This window comes from Scyliorhinus torazame, chromosome 1, assembly GCF_047496885.1.
Source record: "Scyliorhinus torazame isolate Kashiwa2021f chromosome 1, sScyTor2.1, whole genome shotgun sequence".
NCBI lineage: Eukaryota > Metazoa > Chordata > Chondrichthyes > Carcharhiniformes > Scyliorhinidae > Scyliorhinus > Scyliorhinus torazame.
In genome coordinates this window covers 309,179,346-309,203,345 of record NC_092707.1, presented here as the reverse complement: position 1 = coordinate 309,203,345, position 24,000 = coordinate 309,179,346, and the positions used below count along the sequence as shown (strand labels likewise).

General features: G+C 52.9%; 1 protein-coding gene across 3 annotated transcripts in view; it reads left to right on the top strand.

Annotated features, from left to right (window-relative positions):
- The window catches only part of LOC140423806 (serine/threonine-protein kinase VRK1-like), a 212,140-nt gene that overhangs the window by 13,490 nt on the left and 174,650 nt on the right, over positions 1–24,000 (top strand). For all 3 annotated transcript variants that reach the window (XM_072507813.1, XM_072507814.1, XM_072507815.1), the window contains 3 exons: positions 2,342–2,411; positions 2,752–2,839; positions 2,938–3,046. In XM_072507813.1, the coding sequence (XP_072363914.1) occupies positions 2,342–2,411; positions 2,752–2,839; positions 2,938–3,046 (267 nt within the window). The remainder of the gene's footprint in view (positions 1–2,341; positions 2,412–2,751; positions 2,840–2,937; positions 3,047–24,000) is intronic.

The window sequence follows — 24,000 nt, the reverse complement described above, 5'->3', positions numbered from 1 at the left end:
GCTTGATGGGTCAGGGGTCTATTGCAAGTGGCATGTATGGGCACCACATCTGGACATGAAGACGTTGTCCTGTTGGGTGCCAGGGGGTGTTGAGGAACAAGCACTAAGATCGGATGTGGGGAGTGTGCGAGATGTCAGCCAGTGATTTGAGGACGGGGATGGGGGGGATTGGGAATTTGAGGGGTGGCAGGCAGAACGGATGCCAGGAGGGAGGTGGTAACTTAGCCTTGCAGCTCGGTGGAGTTTATTGATCTTCTTCCAACATTGGACGGCGGTTCTCCTGGTCATGCTGCCCGAACTAACAGCCGCTGCCAAAGCTTCCAGGCGGCATTGCTGACCCCGCTGCTGGTCCTCCGACCCCCCTCGCGGGAACAGGGTGAACCGCCTCTAGTCCACAGCATCAAGAAGCCTGGCCAGGTCAGCATCCCCAAAGCGAGGAGCAGGTCTGCGCGCTGCCATGCTTGTGTTTTGACTGGGAGTGAATGTCGAGGGAGCGTTTAAAAGCAGCGGCACGATGCTGAGGCACGAGTCTTGCGAATCAGATGGCGAGACAGCCAGCAATGGCGAGACTCATGTAGGGGCTAATTTTTTGCACCAAGTGCAGTTGAATATGGGCCACAGTCTCACCAATGTGGCCATTGAGAAACACCCCGTCAAACGTGCCAAAACTACACTTAGAAATGTTTCCGTTGATTCATGCCCATTGCTGCCATTCCTCTTAAGCTGCAGCTCATCCAAAACTCTGCTGACCAATGTTTCATTTACACATTTCCTCCCTGACCAATATTGGTTCCTAGTCCATTACAGCTCAAATTTAAAATTCTTACCCCTGGGTTTAACTCCCTCTACGTTTTTGCACTTCCAGTCCCACAACCCACTTTGACTTCTCCATTTCTGGATTTGGGCTTCTTGATTAAACCCCTCCTTTCCCCATTGCTTTTGTAACAATGCTTGGAGTCACATTCCGTAGAATCCCTACAGTGCAGAAGGAGGCCACTTGACCCATTGAGTCTGCTCCGACCCTCCGAAAGAGCACCCTACCTAGGTCCTCTCCCCCATTCTATCCCGCATTCCCGTAACTCCATGTAACCTGCACAACTTTTGACTGTGGGAGGAAACCGGAGCACCAGGAGGAAACCCATGCAGACAAGGGGAAAAAGTGCAAACTCCAACAGACAGTCGCCCAAGGCCGGAATTGAACCCGGGTCCCTGGCGCTGCGAGGAAGCAGTGCTAATCACTGTGCTGCACACTTTGAAATTCACTTCCAGTCCTCTCCTCTTTCAAGACTCTCAATCCAAATCTTTGACCAAGCTTTTGATCACCCTTCCTAAAATGTAATTCATTGGCTCAGCATCTGTTTTTCCTTGTGCTCTGTGATGCTGCACCTTGACATGTTTTAGTATGTTAAGCAGACTATCTAAGTGGAAGTTATTGGTGATGAAGATCCATCTCCAATTCTCAACTTTTACTGATCAAGCTCATTTTAAACCTTCTGCAGGAGCTTTCACCCCCCCCCCCCCCCCACTCCACTTTTGCAGAGGATTGTGCAGTTTATCTTTATAGTTAGGCATATGAACAAGTGAGGGGCAAATAGTAGAGCAGAGGAGAAAAATCTGGAGTTGACCTTATCGAGTGACTACACTGCAGCTGAAACAGATGCAGCATGGACAGTGTTCGCCGAGTTGGATCAACCTGTCCACTCTCATTAAACAAGGTTACCTGAGCATGCAATGCATGAGGTTTCTCTGTCCGAATATGATTGTATTCCTCCAATGTCTTCCCCAAGTAATTAATTTTTGTACCTGAATCAAGACAATGAAGGTCAATAGACTCTCGGATCGTTGGTGCATTGTTCACAGCTAAGTTAGATCCTGTCCTGACTGACCTGCATGTGAGTTTACTTTTTAGCAGGAGTGGTAGATCAAATTTTGAAGTTTGATTGTTTCAAACGAAGGATACTGAAGCCAATCGATGCTCCAGATCAGCTACCTCAGTCTTAAAGGTTAGGAGGGTTTATTGGGTTATGGGGAGAGGGTGGAAGTGAGGGCTTAAGTGGGTCGGTGCAGACTCGATGGGCTGAATGGCTTCCTTCTGCACTGTATGTTCCATGTTCTATGTTGACCATGGCTTGAACCTTGGGGAGCTGCCTAGTTTGCATAGCTCAGAACTACTTGATAAGATGCTCACTGGGCCACAAGCAGAACCAGTTCATTAATAGATATGTTTGTTACTACTTCATGTAATAGAGGTGAAACAGGGAGAGCCATATACTTATTTGATGCTAATTCTGTTATTTGTCTGTATGAATGCTCTGTTATAAGGGGTAATTCTTGTTTTTAGGAGCACCAGGATAATGGACCCTTGTTCACGGAACTGAAATTTTACCAAAGAGCAGCGAAATCTGAGCACAGTAGGTATCTGCGATGTAGAGTACCCTAATTGCACATTTTATTTGTGGGACCTTGTATGAATGAGTAGAAATTTAAGTACACTGCAATGCCTTTGTACATAGTAATTATGTGTATTTTTAAAAATTAGTGCTACAATGTGTTCAGGGCTAAAGTCTGCATATCATCATCATCTTTATCCTACAGCATTTGAATGAGCAAAATAATTACTGCAACATAATTATAGCGCTACATTTTAGATTAGAGGATGCAGCAAACGACTAAGCTAATATTTCATGTGCTTGTCTAAAGAAAATACATGTATTTTAATAGTTGTTTTTTGTTTGTATATTCCCTTATCAGTAAAAAACTGGATGAAGAGCCACCAGTTGAGTTTCTTGGGAATTCCTGCTTACTGGGGATCAGGGTTGGCAGAATACAGTGGGAAGAGGTGAGAAATCTCCACGTCTAATGACAATCTGCCCAAGGTCAGGCCTTTCTCTCTGAAATGCTGGTGTGGTTTTAACCTTTTTCTTTTGTCCCGTCCAGCTACAGATTCATGGTTTTAGACAGACTCGGTGTAGATTTGCAAAAGGTGCTGGAAGGAAGCCGGAACCAGCTGAGTAAAGCAACTGTTTTGAAGATAGGCAGTCGATTGGTAAGCAGTCGGACACAAATGATGATTTTTTTCCCCCCGTATCTTGTACCAACAGGCGGGCAGAATCACGCTGAACTACTTACCACTGTAAATGAACTAAATGCCTTACACCAAGATGAGCAGCTGGGTTACACAATGGAAAAACTCAGATGGGCAAAGACAGCTAATAATATAACACTGTAGACAGGTTCCATTGTACTCCTCCTCTTACATGGCCCATATTTTATTCCCCTATTGGGCCACAAAACTGAAAATGTTCTCAACGTGATCTGTGGCCTCGGGAAGAAATGCATCACAAAGGAATGGAACTAAAGCGTATAAATTGAGTTTGATCCCTGTGTTTTTGCTGAGTTCTTTAATTCAGACAAGGCAGCAGCTCAGATCTGAGAATTGCCGTCATCACTCTGGGCTCAAGAGGTACAATATCAGCCAGAGATCCCAGTACTCATAGCTGAAAAGTCCAAATCTTTGTGCATGGTATGGTAGTCTCATGGCCATGTCACTGGGCTGTAAGCGAGAGCTTCTAAATTGACTGTGGGAAAGTTATGAAGTTCAATTCAATAAACCTGGTCATTCGCACCATAAAATGAGAGTGAAAGCTGTCAGATTGCTGCGAAAATTGATTGATTCACTAAGGACCTTCAGGGAAAGGAATCTTGCATCCCTCACTGGTCTGGGCTGCATGTGACTCCAGTTTCGCACTTTATGGTTGACTTTTAATGACATTACAGTTCATGCCTTTAGGGTAAGGGAGGAATGTCTGTATCAAATGTTGGAGGTTGTAAATTGTAGGGACTGTGTGTGGAAGTTTTGAACCTGCAGTTACTGAATTGTATTTTTGACATAGCAATAGTGTGAAATTCCATTAATTATTTCTCTCCTATAAACTACAAGGATTGTTGCAAGTGTTTGAAAGTAATAGATCCTGTAAATTTGTTATGTCACAGTGCGACTGTAGTTATGCCAGCATTAGAATCTTTTTGAAAATGAAGTCCATAAAACCTCTATCGACTTAAGAGTGTGGGGAGAATGAAAAAAAACAGTTCAATTAGAATGTTGCACATTTGTTAATTCTGTAAAAATGACTTCTTAAGACTAATGAAGGTTAAATGCAGGATGTGGTAAACTACTGAGTCACACAGATCAGGAATGCATGTTTAAATTATTTACTTGTGCTGTGTTGCTGTCAGCCATGTTTGCAGAGTATGTTATGTGTTATGGTGGTCATGAAGGACATGAGGGACCGTCAATAGATCCCCCATGGGTGTTAGCCTTTTCCGTTATTGCATTAATATGGTTTGTTATTGGAAGACTGGCCTTGGAGAAATTATTTCATTGACGACCGTTTTTCCAAGTAACCTTCAGAGTCGAAAACGAGTGTCTAATCCAGTCAGAAACAAAATGACTCTCTTCAGGAAATTCTGATTCTCTGACGTTAACAGAGAAGACTATGCCCAGTGCATGAAACACATGCATTACTTCTTCTGGGCTAATAATATTGTGGAAGATGAGAAGCAGAAAATGATTCTGCTAACAGCATGCAGGGCTCCAACATTTAGCATGATAAAAAACCAGGCCTATCCAGATGCCATTGACTCAAAAGCTTTTGACGAGCTCGTAAACCTAGTGCGAAATCACTTTGACCCGTAGCCCTCTATCACACTCCAGCGGTACTACTTTAACATGGCAGGGAGAACCCCAGGGGAACCTGTCACTGAATTTATGACCCGATTGCGGAAACTGTCAGAACATTGTGACCGAGATGTTGCGAGACGGATTGGTACACGGAATGCACATGTGACAACTAAAAAATCTTCTGTCAGCTCAATCTGGGTCTAAAGAAAACCATTAAGATAGCTGTCTCCAAACATGAATTCTGGGTATTTTGCAATACATCAAGGGACCAGGCAGGGGTGTCCTATGTCTCCCCTGTTGTTCGCACTTGCGATTGAGCCTTTGGCCATCGCGCTGAGAAATTCGGGGGTGTGGAGGGGGATTGTGCGGGGTGGGGGGAGGAGTGGAGCATAGGGTATCCTTGTACGCAGCCGACTTGCTATGATATGTGTTGGAACCGAGTGCATCAATGGGTGGTATACTATAGCTCCTTCGAGTGTTGGGTCTTTATCGGGGTATAAACTAAATTTGGATAAAATTGAATATTTTGTGGTGTCCCGGCCAGGGGTGGGAGCAGGGGTGGAGGGGCTGCCACTCCGTAGGGCGGTAACCCATTTTAGAAACCTGGGGGCGCAGGTGGCACAGGATTGGGGGGTGCTCCGTAGATATAACATTACTGGTCTGGTGGGGAGGGTGAAAGCGGATTTGGCAAGGTGGGATGGTTTTCCTCTGTCGCTGGCAGGTTGGTTACAGGCGATTAAGATGAATGTATTGCCACGGTTTTTGTTCATTTTTCAATGCCTGCTGATCTTTTTATCAAAGGCACTTTTTAAGGAAGTAGAGAAGTTGATTAATCGTTCATTTGGGGGGAGGGAAGGTGGCTAGGATTAAGAAGGTGCTGTTGCAGAGGGGACGGCAGTTAGGCGGTTGGGTCTCCCAAATTTATTGTATTATCACTGGGCGGAAAATACTGAGAAGGTGAGGGGCTGGATTACAGGGGGGACGCTCAGTGGGTTAGATTGGAGGAGAGTCTATGCAGGGGGTCGGGGTTAAGGGCATTGACAACAGCACCCCTCCCCATCACATTCAGGGAGTCCGGTGGTAGTGGCAACGCTGAAGATCTGGAGGCAGTTGCTCCAGCATTTTAGGTGGGCAAGGTCGAGGGAAATGGCAGTTCCAGGGAATCATAGATTCGAGACAGGAAGGTGGGATGGGAATTTTCAGCGATGTGAGGAGAGGGGAGTTAGGGTATTGAAGGATTTGTTTCTGGGAGGCCAGTTTGCGAAGTTCGAGGAGCTGGGGGAAAAATATGAGTTGGGGCAGGGGCAGATGTTTAGGTATATACAGGTCCGAAATTTTGCCAGGAAGGAGGTACAGAGCATTCTGATGGCGCCGGCTCCCACTCTGTTGGATGAGATATTGACGACAGGGGGAATGGAGAAGGGGGTGGTGTCAGTGATTATGGCGTGATTCTGGGGGACGATAAGGGCCGGGATTCTCCTGCAATTGGTGGGACAGCCCGACGTCGGAGCCAAGAGCAGCACGAACCACTCCAGCGTCGGGCCACCCGGAAGTTGCGGAATCCTCCGCACTTCCGGGGACTAGGACTGCGCTGGCGGGGTTGGCGCCACGCCAAACGGCGCCAAAGGGTCGCCACGAGTTGCCACATGCGCAGAACCGCCGGCGTGTTTCCTGCGCATGCGCAGGAGGTTTCTTCTCCACACCGGCCATGGCGGAGCCTTACAGAGGCCGGCGTGGAGGGAAAGAGTGTCCCGATGGCACAGGCCCGCCCGCAGATCAGTGGGCCTCGATCGCGGGCCAGGCCACCGTGGGGGCCCCCGCGGGGTAGGATCCACCTGCGAGGACTCCGCTAGCCCGCCCTCCAAGCCAGGTCCCGCCGGGATGGACCATGTCTATTTCACGCCGGCGGGACTGGCCGAAAACGGGTGGCGGCTCGGCCCATCGGGGCCCAGAGAATTGGGGGTGGGGGGCGTTGCCAACGGCCCCCGATCGGCATGGCGTGATCCCCACCTCGCCCGAAAACCGGCACCAGAGAATTCGGCAGCTGGCGTCGGAGAATCGCCGGGGTTCGGAGAATCCCGCCCAAGGTGTCGCGAGAGAGGATTAAGGTGAAGTGGGAGGAAGAGTTGGGGGAGGATATTGAGGAGGGGTCATGGTGTGAGATGCACCGGAGGGTGAATGCGTCAACTTCGTGCATGAGGTTGGGGCTGATACAGCTGAAGGTGGTGTATAGGGCGCACCTCACAAGGGCGAGGATAAGCCGACATTTTGAGGGGGTGGAGGATGTTTGTGAATGGTGTGGGAGGGGACCCACTAATCATGTTCATATGTTTTGGTCCTGTCCAAAACTGGCGGGGTTTTGGAGGGAGGTCTTTTAGATAATCTCAAATGTGCTGCACTTGAGACTTGAACCGGGTCCCCTAGAAGCCATATTTGGGGTGTCGGATTGGCCTGGGTTGGAAGCGGGTGCGGAGGCAGATGTCTTGGCCTTCGCCTCGCTAATCGCCCAAAGCGAATTCTGTTGGGGTGGAGGTCGGCTTTCCCATCTTGTGCCTCAGCGTGGCGATCTGCTGGAGTTCTTAACGCTCGAGAAAGTAAAGTTCGAGTCGAGAGGGAGGATGGAAGGGTTCTACAACTCATGGACCTTGTCATCATGCATTTTCATGAATTGGATGACACTGAACATTGGGGGGGGGGGGGGTTGGAATGTATAAGTTATTGATGATTCTTTTTCATTGGTGCTTTGTATTCAAAATGTTGGGAGCTGTTTGAGGGTGGGTGGGATAAGGGGATTGTTGGCTGGGGGATTGCCATTTCATTTGTTGTTATTGTTGATTATCTGTTGTACATTTTGATGAAAATCTAAAAAAGGAGAACAAAAACGTTTCTTAAAAAAGATAGCTGTCTCCTTGGAGAATGCAGAAAAAAGGGCTCAAGAGGTGCAAGGGGCATCAGACAGCAATGCCGTCCGGTTAGGGGGAGAAGCCTCTTGCAAAAGTGACCATTCCTCAACTGAACGTGCCTATGTAAATAGTCCATCACCAAGTTGGAGCTCAGCTCCTGTCCCCCAGCAGTCAAGAAATTATTATGAGAAATTTCCACAGGATGCGAGGAAATCCACTCCAGAGGTTACAGATGTCAGATGATGTAAAAGGGCACAGCCAAGACAAAGCTATAGGAATAGGCAATAAGTGTGTCACTCAGGGAAGAAGCCAAATCCAGCGCAGGCCCATACCATGCAGGTATACCCACTCTCAAGTGGAGAAAATGGGCGAGATTCTCCGCAATCGGCGCGATGTCCGCCGACCGGCGCCAAAAATGGCGCAAATCAGTTTGGCATCACGCCGCCCCAAAGGTGCGGAATTCTCCGTATCTTGAGGGGCCGAGCCCTCACCTTGAGGGGCTAGGCCCGCGCCGGACTGATTTCCGCCCCGCCAGCTGGCGGGAAAGGCCTTTGGTGCCCCGCCAGCTGGCGCGGAAATGACTTTGCCGGGCGGCGCATGCGCGGGAGCGTCAGCGGCCGCTCACGGCATCCCCGCGCATGCGCAGTGGAGGGGGTCTCTTCCGCCTCCGCCTTAGTGGAGACCATGGCGAAGGCGGAAGGAAAAGAGTGCCCCCACGGCACAGGCCCGCCCGCGGATCGGCGGGCCCCGATCGCCGGCCAGGCCACCGTGGGGGCACCCCCCCGGGGCCAGATCGCCCTGGGCCCCCGCCAGGACCCCGGTGCCCGCCCGCGCCGCCTTGTCCCGCCGGTAAGAGAGGTGGTTTGATTCTCGCCGGCGGGACAGGCATTCCAGCAGCGGGACTTCGGCCCATCACAGGCCTGAGAATCGCCGGGGCTGGGGGGGGGCCCGCCAACCGATGCAGCGCGATTCCCACCCCCGCCGAATATCCGGTGCCGGAGAATTTGACAACCGGCAGGGGCGGGATTCACGCCAACCCCCGGCGATTCTCCGACTTGGCGGGGGGGGGTCGGAGAATCCCGCCCAATACAACCAAACCATGGTATCATGACCAATGTTGCCCAATAATGATGGAACTTCTGGTAAATGGTCACCCATTTGAAATGGAAGTAGACACAGTGGCTGCCTTCTCGTCATTGGAGACCAGACATTTGATCGCCTCCAAACTGGTATCCAATCTTTGAGCCAAGAAGGCACTCGGGCCAGACTAGCCGCCGATGAGTGGGAAGTTTTGTGGAATAAGGGCACTGTAATGACCCCGGTGACCTACAGGCAGCAATCAGCCCGACCTCCACTCATTGTTGTGCGGGACAGGGACCCAGTCTTATGGGGAAAGATTGGTTCCAGCGGTTCAGGCTGAACAGGCTACAGATTTTTAGGCTCGGCACAGGAGCACTGTATGAAGTCACAAATAACATGAAAGCTTCCAGGAGGGCCTTGGAAAAATAAAAGGAGCCAGAGCCAGAATTTATGTTGACCCTGACGCTACACTTAAATATTTTAGAGCAAAACTGATTCCATATTCCCTGTTGGAAAAGGCGGACAACAAGCATGTCACCTGGAAAATCTAGATATGAGAAAACCTGTGCAATTTGCAGATTGGGAAGCGCCTGTTGTCCCGGTCCTCAAGCCAGACAAATTGGTCTGCCTCTGTGGGAATTATAAGCTTATACTCAATCGGGTTTCCAAGCTAGATAGGTAACCCATGCCGTGAATAGAAGACCGACATGGGTGGGGGCTGTGGGGGACCCTCAAGCTCACTTAAAGATCAGGGCACCCTTTCAAAATAGCAGCCTGATGTCTGAGGAGCCGGTGGGTTCAACTCCCAGTGATGAAAGAATTTCAAAGGGCGCAGTTCTCCAGAAAAATTTCTAAGTTCATTTATGGCGGATTTTTCAGGCAGTTTCCCATCGGCTCTGCCGGCGACTTCCCCACTGCCATTCAATGACACTTAGGGCACGATTCTCCGGAAAGATTTCTAAGTGTTGTAGCAAGCGGGACTGCCACGAGCTTCCCAGCACTTGGCCCAGCGAGACCGGCAACGCCATTCAACGGTAATTGGTCCAGTTAATGAGGTCTCACGGGTTTCTCGCTGCAAATTAAGGTTTGCCAGCTGATTCGACGGCACCACTCTCGCCAACCCCCCGCTAACATGGTCGAGCAGCACTTAAGCAGCACTTGCTCAGTCAACCCAGCAGCTCACAACAATAGGTAATTGCTGCGGAGATTGTACCAGTCGCAGGTGGGAATTGCCGCGGTGCTGCAGACCTTGTTCCAATCACTGAGGAGCATTACCGAGGGCGTCGATATGATGGTGCGGACCACAGGAACCGCCACGGCTGGCAGAGCCAGATGATGCAGGGGCAGTTGGGGCTTGAACCAGCTACTCCTCCGTCCCATGGTGAACTCCAGGGCCCTATGGACATGGAGCAGGAGGAGGCGGCGCCGGGTGCCATCCCGGACCCGTCCCCTGGAGTGGCGATGGTGGCCACCAGCTCCCCCGAGTTTCACCCCTCTGATGAGGCCGTGTCTCGCAGCCAGCACACGGGACAGGGCGGTATGGCTGTGCATGTGCTGCCGACAAGTGAGCCAGGACCCTCCTGCCCCAGAGCCCCAGAGGGCGCCCGCCAGGCCACGGAATGTGTGGGGCAGCTGGCTGCCTACGCCTCTGATATGCATCTTGGGAAGATGTAGTGGTAGAGCTAGGACGGCAAAGCACATCGAAGATCACTGGGGGATGGGGGTAGGTAGGGGGTGATGGGGCTGGGGGTGGGGAGGGAGCAGCACCATCGGGAAGGTGGGGAATTGTAAAACACAATAAACACCTTTGTTTGATGCCTTTGTTACATTCTTCCGCAATATGCGGCAACCTCCAAATCTTTGGCCCATCTCACCAGGCATCTCCCCCGCTCCCCTGGCACTCACCCACCCTCTGACCATGGACATGTCCCCGGAGTTGAATCCTATCCCCTGGGTGGTTGGATGTTGGCTGTTGCGTGTGTGGTGTTGTCTCCTGCATGTTCAGGCACAGTGTCCAGGAATCAAGGTGTAATTGGGTTGCTAGGCAATGACTCCCACATGCTACATGGCACGCCCACCCACAGGAATCCACTTGGATTGTGTGAACCACAATTGCAATTGCCTTCAGCTGCACGGCCAGATGCTTCGGCAGTCTGTAGGGCTTATGGGTGGTCGGTGGAGCAGATGGGCAGGGACAGGAGTTGCCCCGGAATGAGTACATACGATCCGGGGGTTGGCATGGGCGGTTGCCACCGGTAGCCCCCCAATTGCCTCCCCCTCACCCTCCCATGGCGGCCCAGCCCTGCAGAGGGTCCCCACCCCCAGCCAATGATCCCCCTTCCCCAGCTGAGTGTCCCCCACCCCCAACGAGCACTGGGGTGGCAAGCCCGGTGCCCCCTGTCTATTTGCCTGTGAGCAAAGATTGCTACTCACCTCCTAAGGTCCCCACAGAAGCCTTTCCGCCAGGTTCACGTTTTGCAAAAGGAGTACTAATCGGTGCAAGCAAGACCACTTGCTGGGAAGGCCGTTGGATATGTGGCGGCTCCCATTAATTATATGGAAATAGGGCTTAAGTGCTGATAATTGGTTTCTCGGAATTTCCGGGTGGTGCTATGCAGAGCTAGGTCGCATATTCGGTAGCTCCCGCTTGGAATGGACTTTTGGGCTCTTTTACAGGGCCCCCACGGCATTTGTTTGACATTTCCCGGTGTGGCAAGAAGACTGCAGCATTCCCCTGTCAGTGTCCCCCAGGAATGTTGTGTCTTTTGGCTACCAGACCCGGCAGAAACAGTAAAAGATTTGGCTTTGGCTGCAGGTTTAGACAAAAGCCTCGTCCAGCATGCAGGCAGGAGAAGGGCAAGCTTAAAGCTGCAATCTGACTTGACTCTATCAAAGGTGAATTCTAGCAGCAGAGGGAACAACTGTGAAAAGATTTACCAAGGCAATTGAAGAAGCAGGGACGAGGCTTCTGGTGGCGGCCATGGAGGAGTAGGTCGCGCATTCGGCAGCTCCCGTCTGGAACTGACTCTCAGACCTTTTTCAGGAGTTTCCATAGACTTTTTAAACGGACCAGATGTGTAACGGCCAAAGGAGCGGCACTGGAGCAACGGGAGAAGCGAGGGAAAGAAAACAAAATGGCGGCGGCCAGGGACAAAGGGGAGCTGCAGGAGTTCATCAAGCGCTGCTTCGAGGAGCAAAGCGAGGAGATGTAGGCGCCTATGCTTTCGGCAATTGAAGGACTCAGGATCACCCAGAAGGTCCACGAAGCTAAGATCCAGGAGGTACAGAAAAGAGTCAGTCATAATGAGGACGAGCTCGTGGGCCTGGCGGTGAGAGTGGAGCAGAACGAGGCGCTACACAAGAGGTGGGCGGGAAGACTCGAAGACCTGGAGAACAGGTCGAGGAGAAAGAATCTGCGAATCCTGGGTCTCCCTGAGGGAGTGGAGGGGGCTGATGCCGGGGCATACGCGAGCACGATGCTCGAGGCGATGATGGGCACGAAGGCCCCTTCGAGGCCGCTGGAGTTGGACGGGGCACATCGGGTGCTGGCGAAGAAGCCCCAGGCAAATGAGCCACCAAGGGCGATGGTGGTGAGGTTCCACCGGTTCACGGACAGAGAGTGGGTCCTGAGATGGGTCAAGAAGGAGCGGAGCAGCAAGTGGGACAATGCAGAGATCCGAATATACCCGGACTGGAGCACGGAGGTTGCAAAGCGGAGAGTGGGTTTCAACCGGGCCAAAGCGGCGTTGTACCAGAAAGAAGTGAAATTCGGAATGCTGCAGCCAGCGCGACTGTGGGTCACATACAAGGGCCAACACTATTACTTCGAAACGCCTGAAGAGGCGTGGACCTTTGTACAAGCCGAAAAGTTGGACTCTAACTGAGGGTCTGTGAGGGTAGGGGGGATGTTTGAGGTTTGATGTGTGATGGTTGTTGTATATAGGGGGTCAATCACGCGCAGGAAATGTTACATGGGCTGGGGGAGAGAGACAAGGCCGCGACAGGAGCTGCGCCAGAGGGGGCGGAGCAGGCTTTGGAAAGCGCGGGGTGTTTTCCCGCGCGCGGGAAGAAAGGCGGGAACGGGAATGAAGGAATGCATATGGATTGGGAGACTCCCACGCGGGGAGGTCAATGGGACAGCGGGGGAAGCCGGGGTCAGCAGGCGTCAGCTGACTTACGGGAGTGACATGGGGGGAGCAAAAAAGCTAGACTAGCGGGTGGGGGGGGGGGTGTAAGGGTTGCTGCTGCACTGGCCGAAAGGGAATGGGACACAGAAGAGGTGGGGGGGGGGGGGGATCCCCCCTCTGGGGGACTGGAGGGTGAGGGAGGCGTGGACACGGGACTGGCCCAGAAAAGGAGATGGCTAGTCGGTGGGGGGTGGGGGGTGGGGGGGGGGTGGGTGAGAGCCCCTCCAATCCGGCTGATAACGTGGAATGTGAGGGGCCTGAATGGGCCGGTGAAGAGGGCTCGAGTGTTCGCGCACTTAAAGGGACTGAAGGCGGACGTGGCCATGCTCCAAGGGACACACCTGAAGGTGGCGGACCAGGTCAGGCTAAGAAAGGGATGGGTAGGACAGGTATTCCACTCGGGACTGGACGCGAAGAATAGAGGGGTGGCAATATTGGTGGGAAAGCGGGTGTCATTTGAGGCCAAGACTATTGTAGCGGACAATGGAGGGCGATATGTAATGGTGAGCGGTAGGCTGCAAGGGATGTGGGTGGTGTTGGTAAACGTATAAGCCCCGAACTGGGATGATGCAGGATTCATGAAGTGCATGTTGGGGCGCATTCCGGACCTGGAGATAGGAGACCTGATAATGGGAGGGGACTTCAATAAATGTTGGATCCAGCACTAGACGGCTCCAAATCAAGGACTGGAAAGAGGCCGGCGGCGGCCAAGGTACTTAGGATGTTTATGGATCAGATGGGGGGAGTGGACCCATGGCGGTTTGCAAGGCCGCAGGCCAGGGAATTTTCTTTCTTCTCCCATGTACACAAAGCCTACTCCCGGATAGATTTCTTTGTTCTGGGTAGGGCGCTCATCCCAAGGGTGGAGGGGACGGAGTATTCGGCTATAGCCGTTTCGGACCATGACCCACACTGGGTGGAACTGGAGCTGGGAGAGGAGAGGGACCAACGCCCGTTGTGGCGGCTGGATGTGGGACTGCTGGCGGACGAGGTGGTGTGTGGGAAGGTGAGGGGGTGTATCGAAAGGTACTTGGAGGCCAACGACAACGGGGAGGTGCGGGTGGGGGTGGTATGGGAGGCGGTGATCAGGGGAGAGCTAATTTCCATTAGGGCTCATAGGGAGAAGACAGAGGGTATGGAATTAGAAAGGTTAGTGGGGGAGATTTTGAGAGTGGACAGGAGATACGCAGAGGCCCCAGAGGAAAGATTACTTGGGCAACGACGACGGCTCCAGACGGAGTTTGACCTGTTGACCACAGGGAAGGCGGAGGCACAGTGGAGGAAAGCGCAGGGGGCGACCTACGAGTATGGGGAAAAGGCTAGTCGGATGCTGGCACACCAGCCCTGTAAGAGGATGGCAGCGAGGGAAATAGGGGGAGTCAAAGATGGAAGGGGAGCCACGGCTCGGAGTGCGACGAAAATAAACGAGGTATTCAAGGCCTTTTATGAAGAGCTGTACAGATCCCAGCCCCCAGCGGGGGAAGAGGAAATGAGACGATTCCTAGATCAGCTGAGATTCCCGAGGGTGGAGGAGCAAGAGGTGGCTGGTTTGGGGGCACCAATTGGGTTGGAGGAGCTAAGCAAGGGTTTGGGGAGCATGCAGGCGGCGAAGGCCCCGGGACCGGACGGATTCCCGGTGCAGTTCTACAGGAAGTACGCAGACCTGTTGGCCCCGCTACTGGTGAGGACCTTTAATGAGGCAAGAGAGGAGGGGACCCTGCCCCCGACAATGTCGGAGGGGACAATTTCTTTGATCCTAAAGCGGGACAAGGACCCACTGCAATGTGGATCGTACAGGCCGATCTCGCTCCTCAATGTGGATGCAACGTTGCTGGCAAAAATGCTGGCCACGAGGATCGAGGACTGTGTCCCGGGGGTAATCCACGAGGACCAGACGGGATTTGTAAAGGGCAGGCAACTAAACACCAATGTGCGGCGGCTCTTAAACGTGACAATGATGCCATCGGAGGAGGGAGAGGCAGAGATAGTGGCAGCTATGGACGCGGAGAAGGCCTTTGACCGAGTAGAGTGGGAGTACCTCTGGGAGGTACTGCGCAGGTTTGGGTTCGGGGTAGGGTTTATCAATTGGGTTAAGCTCCTTTACAGAGCCCCGATGGCAAGTGTAGTGACGAATCGGCGGAGGTCGGAGTACTTTCGACTGTACCGAGGGACGAGGCAGGGGTGCCCCCTGTCCCCCCTGTTGTTCGCATTGGCGATCGAACCATTGGCCATGTCATTGAGGGAGTCTAATAAATGGAAGGGGGTGGTCTGAGGGGGAGAAGAGCATTGGGTGTCGCTATATGCGGATGACCTGTTGCTGTACGTGGCGGATCCAATGGAGGGGATGGTGGAGGTCATGCAGACTCTAAGGGAGTTTGGGGAGTTTTCAGGCTATAAGCTCAATGTAGGGAAGAGTGAGCTCTTTGTATTACAGGAGGGGGTTCAAGAAAGAGGGATAGGGGACCTACCGCTGAGGAGGGCGGAGGGGAGCTTTCGGTATCTGGGGATCCAGATAGCCAGGAGTTGGGGGACCCTACATAAACTGAACCTGACGAGGTTGGTGGAGCAAATGGAGGAGGATTTCAAAAGATGGGACATGTTACCGCTCTCGCTGGCGGGTAGAGTGCAGTCGATCAAAATGGTGGTCCTTCCGAGGTTTCTGTTTGTGTTTCAATGCCTTCCCATCGTGATCACTAAGGCCTTTTTTAAGGGAGTAGGCAGGAGTATTATGGGGTTTGTGTGGGCGAATAAGAGCCCGAGAGTAAGGAGAGGGTTCCTGGAACGCAGTAGGGACCGAGGATGGTTGGCGCTGCCAAACCTGGGTAGCTACTACTGGGCAGCAAATGTGGCGATGATCCGCAAGTGGGTTATGGAGGGAGAGCGGGCGGCATGGAAGAGGATGGAGATGGCGTCCTGTAAAGGAACGAGCCTGGGGGCGTTGGTGACGGCACCGCTGCCGCTCTCGCCGACAAAGTATACCACGAGCCCGGTGGTGGCGGCAACGCTAAGGATCTGGGGCCAGTGGAGACGGCACCGGGGTGCGACGGGAGCATTGGTGTGGTCCCCGATCAGGGGTAACCACCGGTTTGTCCCGGGGAAGATGGACGGGGGGTTCCAGAGCTGGCATCGGGCGGGGATTGGAAGAATGGGGGACCTGTTCATCGACGGGACGTTTGCGAGCCTAGGGGCACTGGAGGAGAAGTTCGAGTTACCCCCGGGAAATGCCTTTAGATATATGCAGGTGAGGGCTTTTTTGAGGCGGCAGTTGAGGGAATTCCCATTGCTCCCGGCACAAGAAGTTCAAGATAGGGTGATCTCGGGTGTGTGGGTCGGGGAGGGCAAGGTGTCGGAAATACACCAGGAGTTGAAAGAAAAGGGGAAAGCGCTGGTAGAAGAGTTGAGGGGTAAATAGGAGGAGGAGCTGGGGGAGGAGATCGAGGAAGGTCTGTGGGCTGATGCCCTAGGTAGGGTTAATTCCTCCTCCTCGTGTGCCAGGCTCAGCCTGATGCAATTTAAGGTGGTCCACAGAGCGCACTTGACGGGGGCGAGGTTGAGTAGGTTCTTTGGGGTAGAGGACAGATGTGGAAGGTGCTCAGGGAGCCCGGCGAACCATGTCCATATGTTTTGGTCATGCCCGGCACTGGAGGGGTTCTGGAGAGGAGTGGCGGGAGCAGTATCTCAGGTGGTGAAAGTCCGGGTCAAGCCAAGCTGGGGGCTAGCAATATTTGGAGTAGTGGACGAACCGGGAGTGCAGGAGGCGAAAGAGGCCGGCATTCTGGCCTTTGCGTCCCTAGTAGCCCGGCGAAGGATCTTGCTAATGTGGAAGGAGGCAAAGCCCCCCAGCCTGGAGGCCTGGATAAATGATATGGCTGGGTTCATAAAGTTGGAGAGGATTAAGTTCGCCTTGAGAGGGTCTGCGCAGGGGTTTTACAGGCGGTGGCAACCGTTCCTAGACTATCTCGCAGAGCGTTAGAGGAAGGTCAGTCAACAGCAGCAGCAACCTTGGGCGGGGGGGGGGGACGTCCTGGGAGGGACGTACGGGTGAGGGCCAGTGTACAAAGCTGTGTAAATATATCATTTTGCCATGTATATATCTTGCTCTGCGCGATTTCTCGTATTTTTTTTGTTACGGGGGGGGGGTTATTGTTTGTAAGGGAGAAAAATTGTGTTAAAAAACTTTAATAAATATTTTTTTTAAAAAAGATAATTGGTTTCTCACCATGCAACAGCGAGATCCCGATTTCGCCTATGAGAGCAGGCTGGTTGCATCGCAAAATGTTTGGCGCCTGGCACGGTTCTTATTTTAAACCTCTCCCGCTATTCTTCATATAATCATAGAATTTACAGTGCAGAAGGAGGCTATTCGGCCCATCGAGTCTGCACCGGCTCTTGGAAAGAGCACCCTCCCCAAGGCCAACACCACCACCCTATCCCCATAACCCAGTAACCCCACCCAACACTAAGGGCAATTTTGGACACTAAGGGCAATTTATCATGGCCAATCCACCTAACTTGCACAACTTTGGACTGTGGGAGGAAACCGGAGCACCCGGAGGAAACTCACGCACACACGGGGAGGATGTGCAGACTCCGCACAGACAGTGACCCAAGCTGGAATCGAACCTGGTTCCCTGGAGCTGTGAAGCAATTGTGCTATCCACAAGGCTACCGCGGTGCCCCAGCCTTGTTTCACTTGGGCTAGAGCCTAACGAGGCCGAAGAATCGCGTCTTTAGTCATTATTTTGGGCCCGGGGGTGTTTCTCACTGGTTTAGTCTACACTATTTTTTTTAACACTGGGAGCTTAACTCAAGAGAAGGGGCCGTCATTTTGAAAGGGTGCCCCAATCTTTAAGTGAGCTTGTGGGTTTCTTCCCCCCCCACACCCCCCACCCATAGGCAATGTCATGCCACACACACATGGGCACTACCCCACATCCCCCAAGTGAGGACACCCTGCTATGGGGTCCCTGGGGGGCCCTGATCTTCAGGTCGTCCGAAGCCCCTTACAGCACACCCCCTCCTTCCAGGACCCCCACCTGTCTGCCCCCAAACCCCATGGAGGCCCCTACTTAACTGCCCTGTACCCTCCCCCCCCCTCATTTCATGGGCATTCCCCCCTCAGCCCCTGACCCTTGGAAGTGCCGTCCTGGCACTCAGGCACTCCTGCACTGCCACCCTTGCACCCAGACAGTGCTATTCAGGCACCTTGGCAGTGCCAGGGCGGCAGTGCCAAGGTGCCAGCTGGGCAGTGCCAAGTTGCCCACATTCCAGGGTGAAGGATAGGAAGCCACCGTGGACTAACCTTGACCGATGGCCTGGATACTCTCCAGGTGCCGTTCCACCTAGTCCATGTTTAAAATAAATAACCTAGAGCACAACCAGTATCACGCCTTTGTTAGTTTATTCCGCAATGAGGGCTGGCTCTGAACCCTTGGCCCATCTCTCCAGGCGTCTCCCACCTCCTGGCACCTGGCACCCAGGTGATGGGTGTGAGTGGGCACTCAGCAGACAGGCAGGGGTCAGACAATGGCATAGATTGAGGAGCACTGTACTCAGCTGTTTGCAGGTTATCATCACCCTCCTGCCCTCGACAGTGACCCGCTGATGGTGCTGACACAGTCCCAGCACCCTAGAGTGATGTGACACAGACCTTGGGAGGGTGGAAAATGTGAGTGGGGGGGATGACGGACCAGGCTACGTCCTAAGTAAACCGGGCGAGTATGAGGGCCTCCCTGGCCCTCTGGGCTTGATGGTCCCTTGCCGCTGCCGTTTATCTTACAGCCTGCGGGTGGTCCTCCGATTCCTCCCTGGGCTCGTCCTCCAGCCCCCTGCTGGTCCGGTGCCACCTCATCATCTTCCGCCTCGGAGGTGGCCACATGTTACCCATCAACAACCTCCAGTTTGGCGCCCCACTGCTGTGTGAGTTGGGAGTGCACAGCAGACCACCACAAAGTGGGCAACCCTCTGGGGGTGCACTGCGGTGCACCGCCAGAATGGTTGTGGCATCGGAAACGCATTTTGAGCAGTCCAATGCACCGCTCAATCACATCCCGGGTGGCCACATGAGCTTCGTTGTACCAGGTCTCCGCTTCAGTCTCCGGCCTCCGTAATGGCGTCATTAGCCAGGTCCTCAGCCAGTACCCTTTGTCATAATATACATCTATGTATACAATAGAGTGCAGACAGGCAGTAATTGACATACAGGATGACCAGTTAGCACACAGAACAGAGCAGCCAATCACCAGACAGGACCCGACCACTATAAAGCCAGAGGGCATCAGTTTTCCCGCTCTCTCTCGGGACCCAGCCTCTGAGACCGAGCTCGTGAGCTAGTCAGTGCCTACACCATGTGGTAGCTAGGTTAGTCTGGTCAGGCTCGTGTCAGGTCTCCAGTCAAGTCAGCATAGTGTCAACCCACAGTTGAACATGTATAATAGTTTGGATGTTTAATAAAATCGTGTTGCATTTTGTCAAGTGTTGGAGGTCTATCTCTCGCTACACTACATCAAGTGCAGTTCACCTCGACCCAGCCTACCCAACACATCATGGTACCAGCTGAGTGATGCTGAAAATTTGACGAACCTACCTTGAGTGAATCAGTGCTGACCAGCAAACAGCCATCCGGTGACCTGAAAACGTCCGCCCTCCTCCGCAGCTCCGCATCGTCGGCAACCTCGGTGCAAATTGGAGGATCTTCAAACAAAAGTTCCAACTCTATCTCGAAGCCGCCGATCTTGAAGGCGTATCGGACGCCAGAAAAATCGTACTATTCCTCTCCACATCCGGGGACCACGCCATCCACATCTACAACTCCCTTATCATCGCTGAAGGTGAAGACAAGACAAAATTTAAAACAGTCCTACTGAAGTTCGACAGCCACTGCGACATTGAGGTGAATGAGAGCTTTGAATGGTACGTTTTACACCAGAGGCTTCAGGGTAAGAATGAACCTTTTCAATCCTTTCTGACCCATCTCCGCATCCTCGCGCAGTCATGTAACTATGACTCGACCACTGATTCCATGATCAGGGATCAGATCGTTTTCGGTGTCCACTCCGATTCCCTTCACCAGCAGCTCCTGAAAGTCAAGCAGCTCACCCTCACCATCGCCATCAAAACGTGCGTTCTCCACGAATATGCTCCAATCAGTACTCCCACATCAGGGCAGCAGAGAAGGCAAAGCTAACCTCCCACGAGGCAGAACGGGTGCAGGCCATCGCACAAATGCAGGGCCTAAGTATCGACGAGAGTGGCCATTCCGCGTGCTTTTCCCGGGCCCCTGCGCATGCGCGCCACGACCGAGGGGACGGCGAGACCGACGACCAGACTGCGCAGGTGCATACGTCGTTCGACCGCACTGCGCATGCGCGATAGTGCACGGAAAGCGCTGACGTTGGCGTCATGACGTGTCCGAATTGTGGCTCCGCCCATTTAAAGCGGCAGTGTCCGGCAAAATCACGACGGTGTCTACAGTGTGGCAAGCTTGACCAGTACGGAGCCCTTTGCAGATCTGCTCCACTGCACAGCATCCAGCGATCCAAGCCCCGGCGCAGAAGCGTCCGTTCAATACAGCAGGCTATGCCACACTGCGACCACGACAGCCCAACAGATCCTGATGCTGCGTGCCTCAAATCTGCATACCGGGTGGGCATCATTACGAAGCATGCGCTGCCTTTCTCCAAGACAGTGACGCACGTCCCGATCCTCAGATGGATCCCGACGACGAGTGGTGTGCTGTCCTCACAGTCAACAAGGCTCGAATCCGGTTCAAACTGGACACCAGCGCATTGGCGAACCTCATCTCCAAATCCGATCTCAACACCATCCGCGTCAGACAAAGCATTCTTCCACCGGTCTGCCAGCTCCTTGACTACAATTGCAATGCCATAGCTGCCAGTGGCTCATGCCAACTCGGAGTTTCCAACAAGGTATTTAAAGCGACGCTGCGATTTGAGATCGTGGGACCTGACAGAGCATCCCTGGTCGGTGCTCGGGCCTGCAAACTCCTGAACTTGGTTCAGCGAGTCCACACCATGTCATCCTCACAGGCGACGGCCTCACCTGATGAGAACATCCAGGCTGAAATTGATGACATCATCACGCAGTACCACAGCGTGTTTGACGGAATGTGCACACTCCCATACCGATACAAAATCCTGCTCAAACCGAACGCCACCCCTGTGATCCACGCACCACATTGGGTGCCGGCACCCCTCAAGGACCGCCTCAAGCAGCAGTTACAGGACTTCCAGGACCAGGACATCATATCACAAGTCACAGAACCCATGGATTGGGTCAGCTCCATGGTCTACATCAAGAAGCCGTCAGGGGAGCTTCGAATCTGCATCGCCCCAAGGATGTAAACCGCGACATCATGAGGATACATTACCCAATACCAAAACGAGAGGAGTTGACCAGCGACATGGCTCAAGCCAAACTCTTTACGAAGCTGGACGCCTGCACGGGGTTCTGGCAAATACAGCTGTCTGCATCCAGTCGCAAGCTGTGCATTTCAATACCCTGTTCGGTCGCTACTGCTACAATCGGATGCCTTTTGGCATCATCTCTGCCTCAGATGTATTTCACCGCATCATGGAACAGATGATGGAGGGTATCGAGGGGGTGCGCGTGTATGTTGACAATTTTATAATCTGGTCCACAACACCTCAAGAACTCATCGATCGCCTCAAGCAGGTATTCCGCAGAATCCATGAGCATGGTCTCCGACTCAACAGAGCCAAGTGCTCGTTCGTTCAATCAGAAATCAAATTCCTTGGTGACCACATCTCGCAGCAAGGCGTGCAGCCAGATGCTGACAAGGTCTTGGCGATCAACGCCCTGAAGACCCCAGAGGACAAGAAGGTGGTCCTCCGCTTTCTAGGGATGGTCAACTTCCTCGGGAAGTTCATTCCCAACATGGCGGCACACATCACAGCCCTCCGCCATCTCGCCAAAAAGTCGACAGAATTCCAATGGCTGCCCGCTCATGAGAACGAATGGCGTGAGCTCAGGGCAAAACTCACCACAGCCCCGGTTCTGGCGTTCTTCGACCCTACCAAAGAGACCAAAATATCCACTGATGCGAGCCAGGACGGTATTGGGGCAGTGCCCCTCCAACGGAATGACTCCTCCTCATGGGCCCCAGTTGCGTATGCCTCCAGAGCCATGACGCCCACTGAGCAACGGTACGCTCAGATCAAGAAGGAATGCCTGGGCCTCCTAACGGGAATCGACAAATTTCACGACTATGTGTATGGCCTCCCAAAATTCACGGTTGAGACGGACCACAGGCCACTAGTCCACATAATCCAAAATGATTTGAATGAATGATACCTCGGTTACAACGAATCCTTCTCAAGCTACGCCGCTATGATTTTGAACTTGTCTACACGCCAGGCAAAGAACTCATTGTTGCAGATGCCCTTTCCAGGTCTATCACCACACCGTGTGAACACACTGACTTTGTCTGCCAAATCGATGCGCAGGTGCAATTGTGTGCCTCCAACCACCCGGCAACTGATGAGAGGGTCAACCAAATCCGTGAGGAAACGGCCAAGGATCCTCTGGTACAGCGTGTGATGCAGCACCAGTGTCCCCCGTTTTACAACGTCAAGGACAACCTGATGGTGGTGGAAGGCATCCTCATGAAGCTCGATAGGATTGTGATTCCGCAGAGCATGCGAGCTATGGTGCTCGGCCAACTCCATGAGGGTCACCTGGGGGTCGAGAAATGTCGATGCAGAGCTCGAGAGGCAGTCTATTGGCCGGGCATCAGCCAGGACGTTGCCAACACGATCCTCAACTGCCCCACATGTCAGAAATTTCAGCCAGCTCAACCCAAAGAAACTCTGCAGCAACATGAGATAGTGATCTCCCCATGGTCCAAAGTCGGTGTCGACCTTTTCCACTCCAAGGGGCGTGACTATGTCCTCCTGGTCGACTACTTCTCCAATTACCCTGAAGTGGTAAAATTGTCCGACCTCACGTCGAAGGCGGTGATTAAAGCATGCAAAGAAACGTTTGCCAGGCATGGGATACCGCTCACGGTGATGAGTGACAACGGTCCCTGATTTTACAGCCAGGAATGGTCTGATTTTGCCCGCCTATACAACTTTTGTCACGTAAACTCCAGCCCCCACTACCCGCAGTCAAACGGGAAGGCCGAAAAAGGGGTCCATATCGTCAAGAGATTACTATGCAAGACTCAGGCTCGGACTTCAACCTGGCGCTGCTGGCATACAGAGCATCCGCGCTGTCCACTGGTTTGTCTCCCGCGCACATGCTCATGAATCGCACACTGCGAACCACGGTTCCAGCCATCCATGTTCCAGACCTTGATCATGGTCATACAAAAGATGCAGCAGTCTCGGGCCCAACAGAAATCAGCATACGATGCTCAAACCACGGATCTCCCCGAGCTGGTCCCAACTGATCGTGTTCGTGTGCAGTTGCCAGACAGCGGCTGGTCCGCCACAGCTATGGTGGTCAAGCAAGTGGCCCCGAGATCGTTCCTCGTCCGCATGGCTGATGGCTCCTTCCTACAACGCAACAGACGGGCGCTGCGCAGTGTTCCACGCCCGCCACCTAACCATGATGTCCTGCCTCACACAATGCTTCCTCCGGACGTGCCCCACCACGAGGCCACCAATCTACCAACAATCCTGCCGACCTCTGCGACCACCGCTTTGGCGGCAGTTCCGCCTATCAAGTGCAGGCGGCCCCTGATCCACTCTTGAGGCGGTCAACCAGGATTCGCCGCAGCGACTAAACTTATAGACTGAACTTTTGCACAACTGTGTTACTTTATCGTTTTGACCTCTCTAAATATCGTTGTTACCGTTTCATCTGCCCTATATCTGCACTAGCGACACCTTCCTGTATACATAAGGTCATTTTAGCACATTCTGTATATAGTCACGCGCATATACGCAGCCACACGCACATGCACCTTAATATTTATTATCTCAACTGTTATGGGCGAGGCGTTTTCAGATCCCCAAAATGTATCATGGAGTTCAATCAACCTCCCCCTTTAATGGATTGTTGCTTTTGAAGCACACGGCGTGTTTCCCAGGTGTGATATTACAATCATGGACACGTGGTTTTTAACAGAAAACAATGTTTATTCCATGAACTCAACTTAACCTGT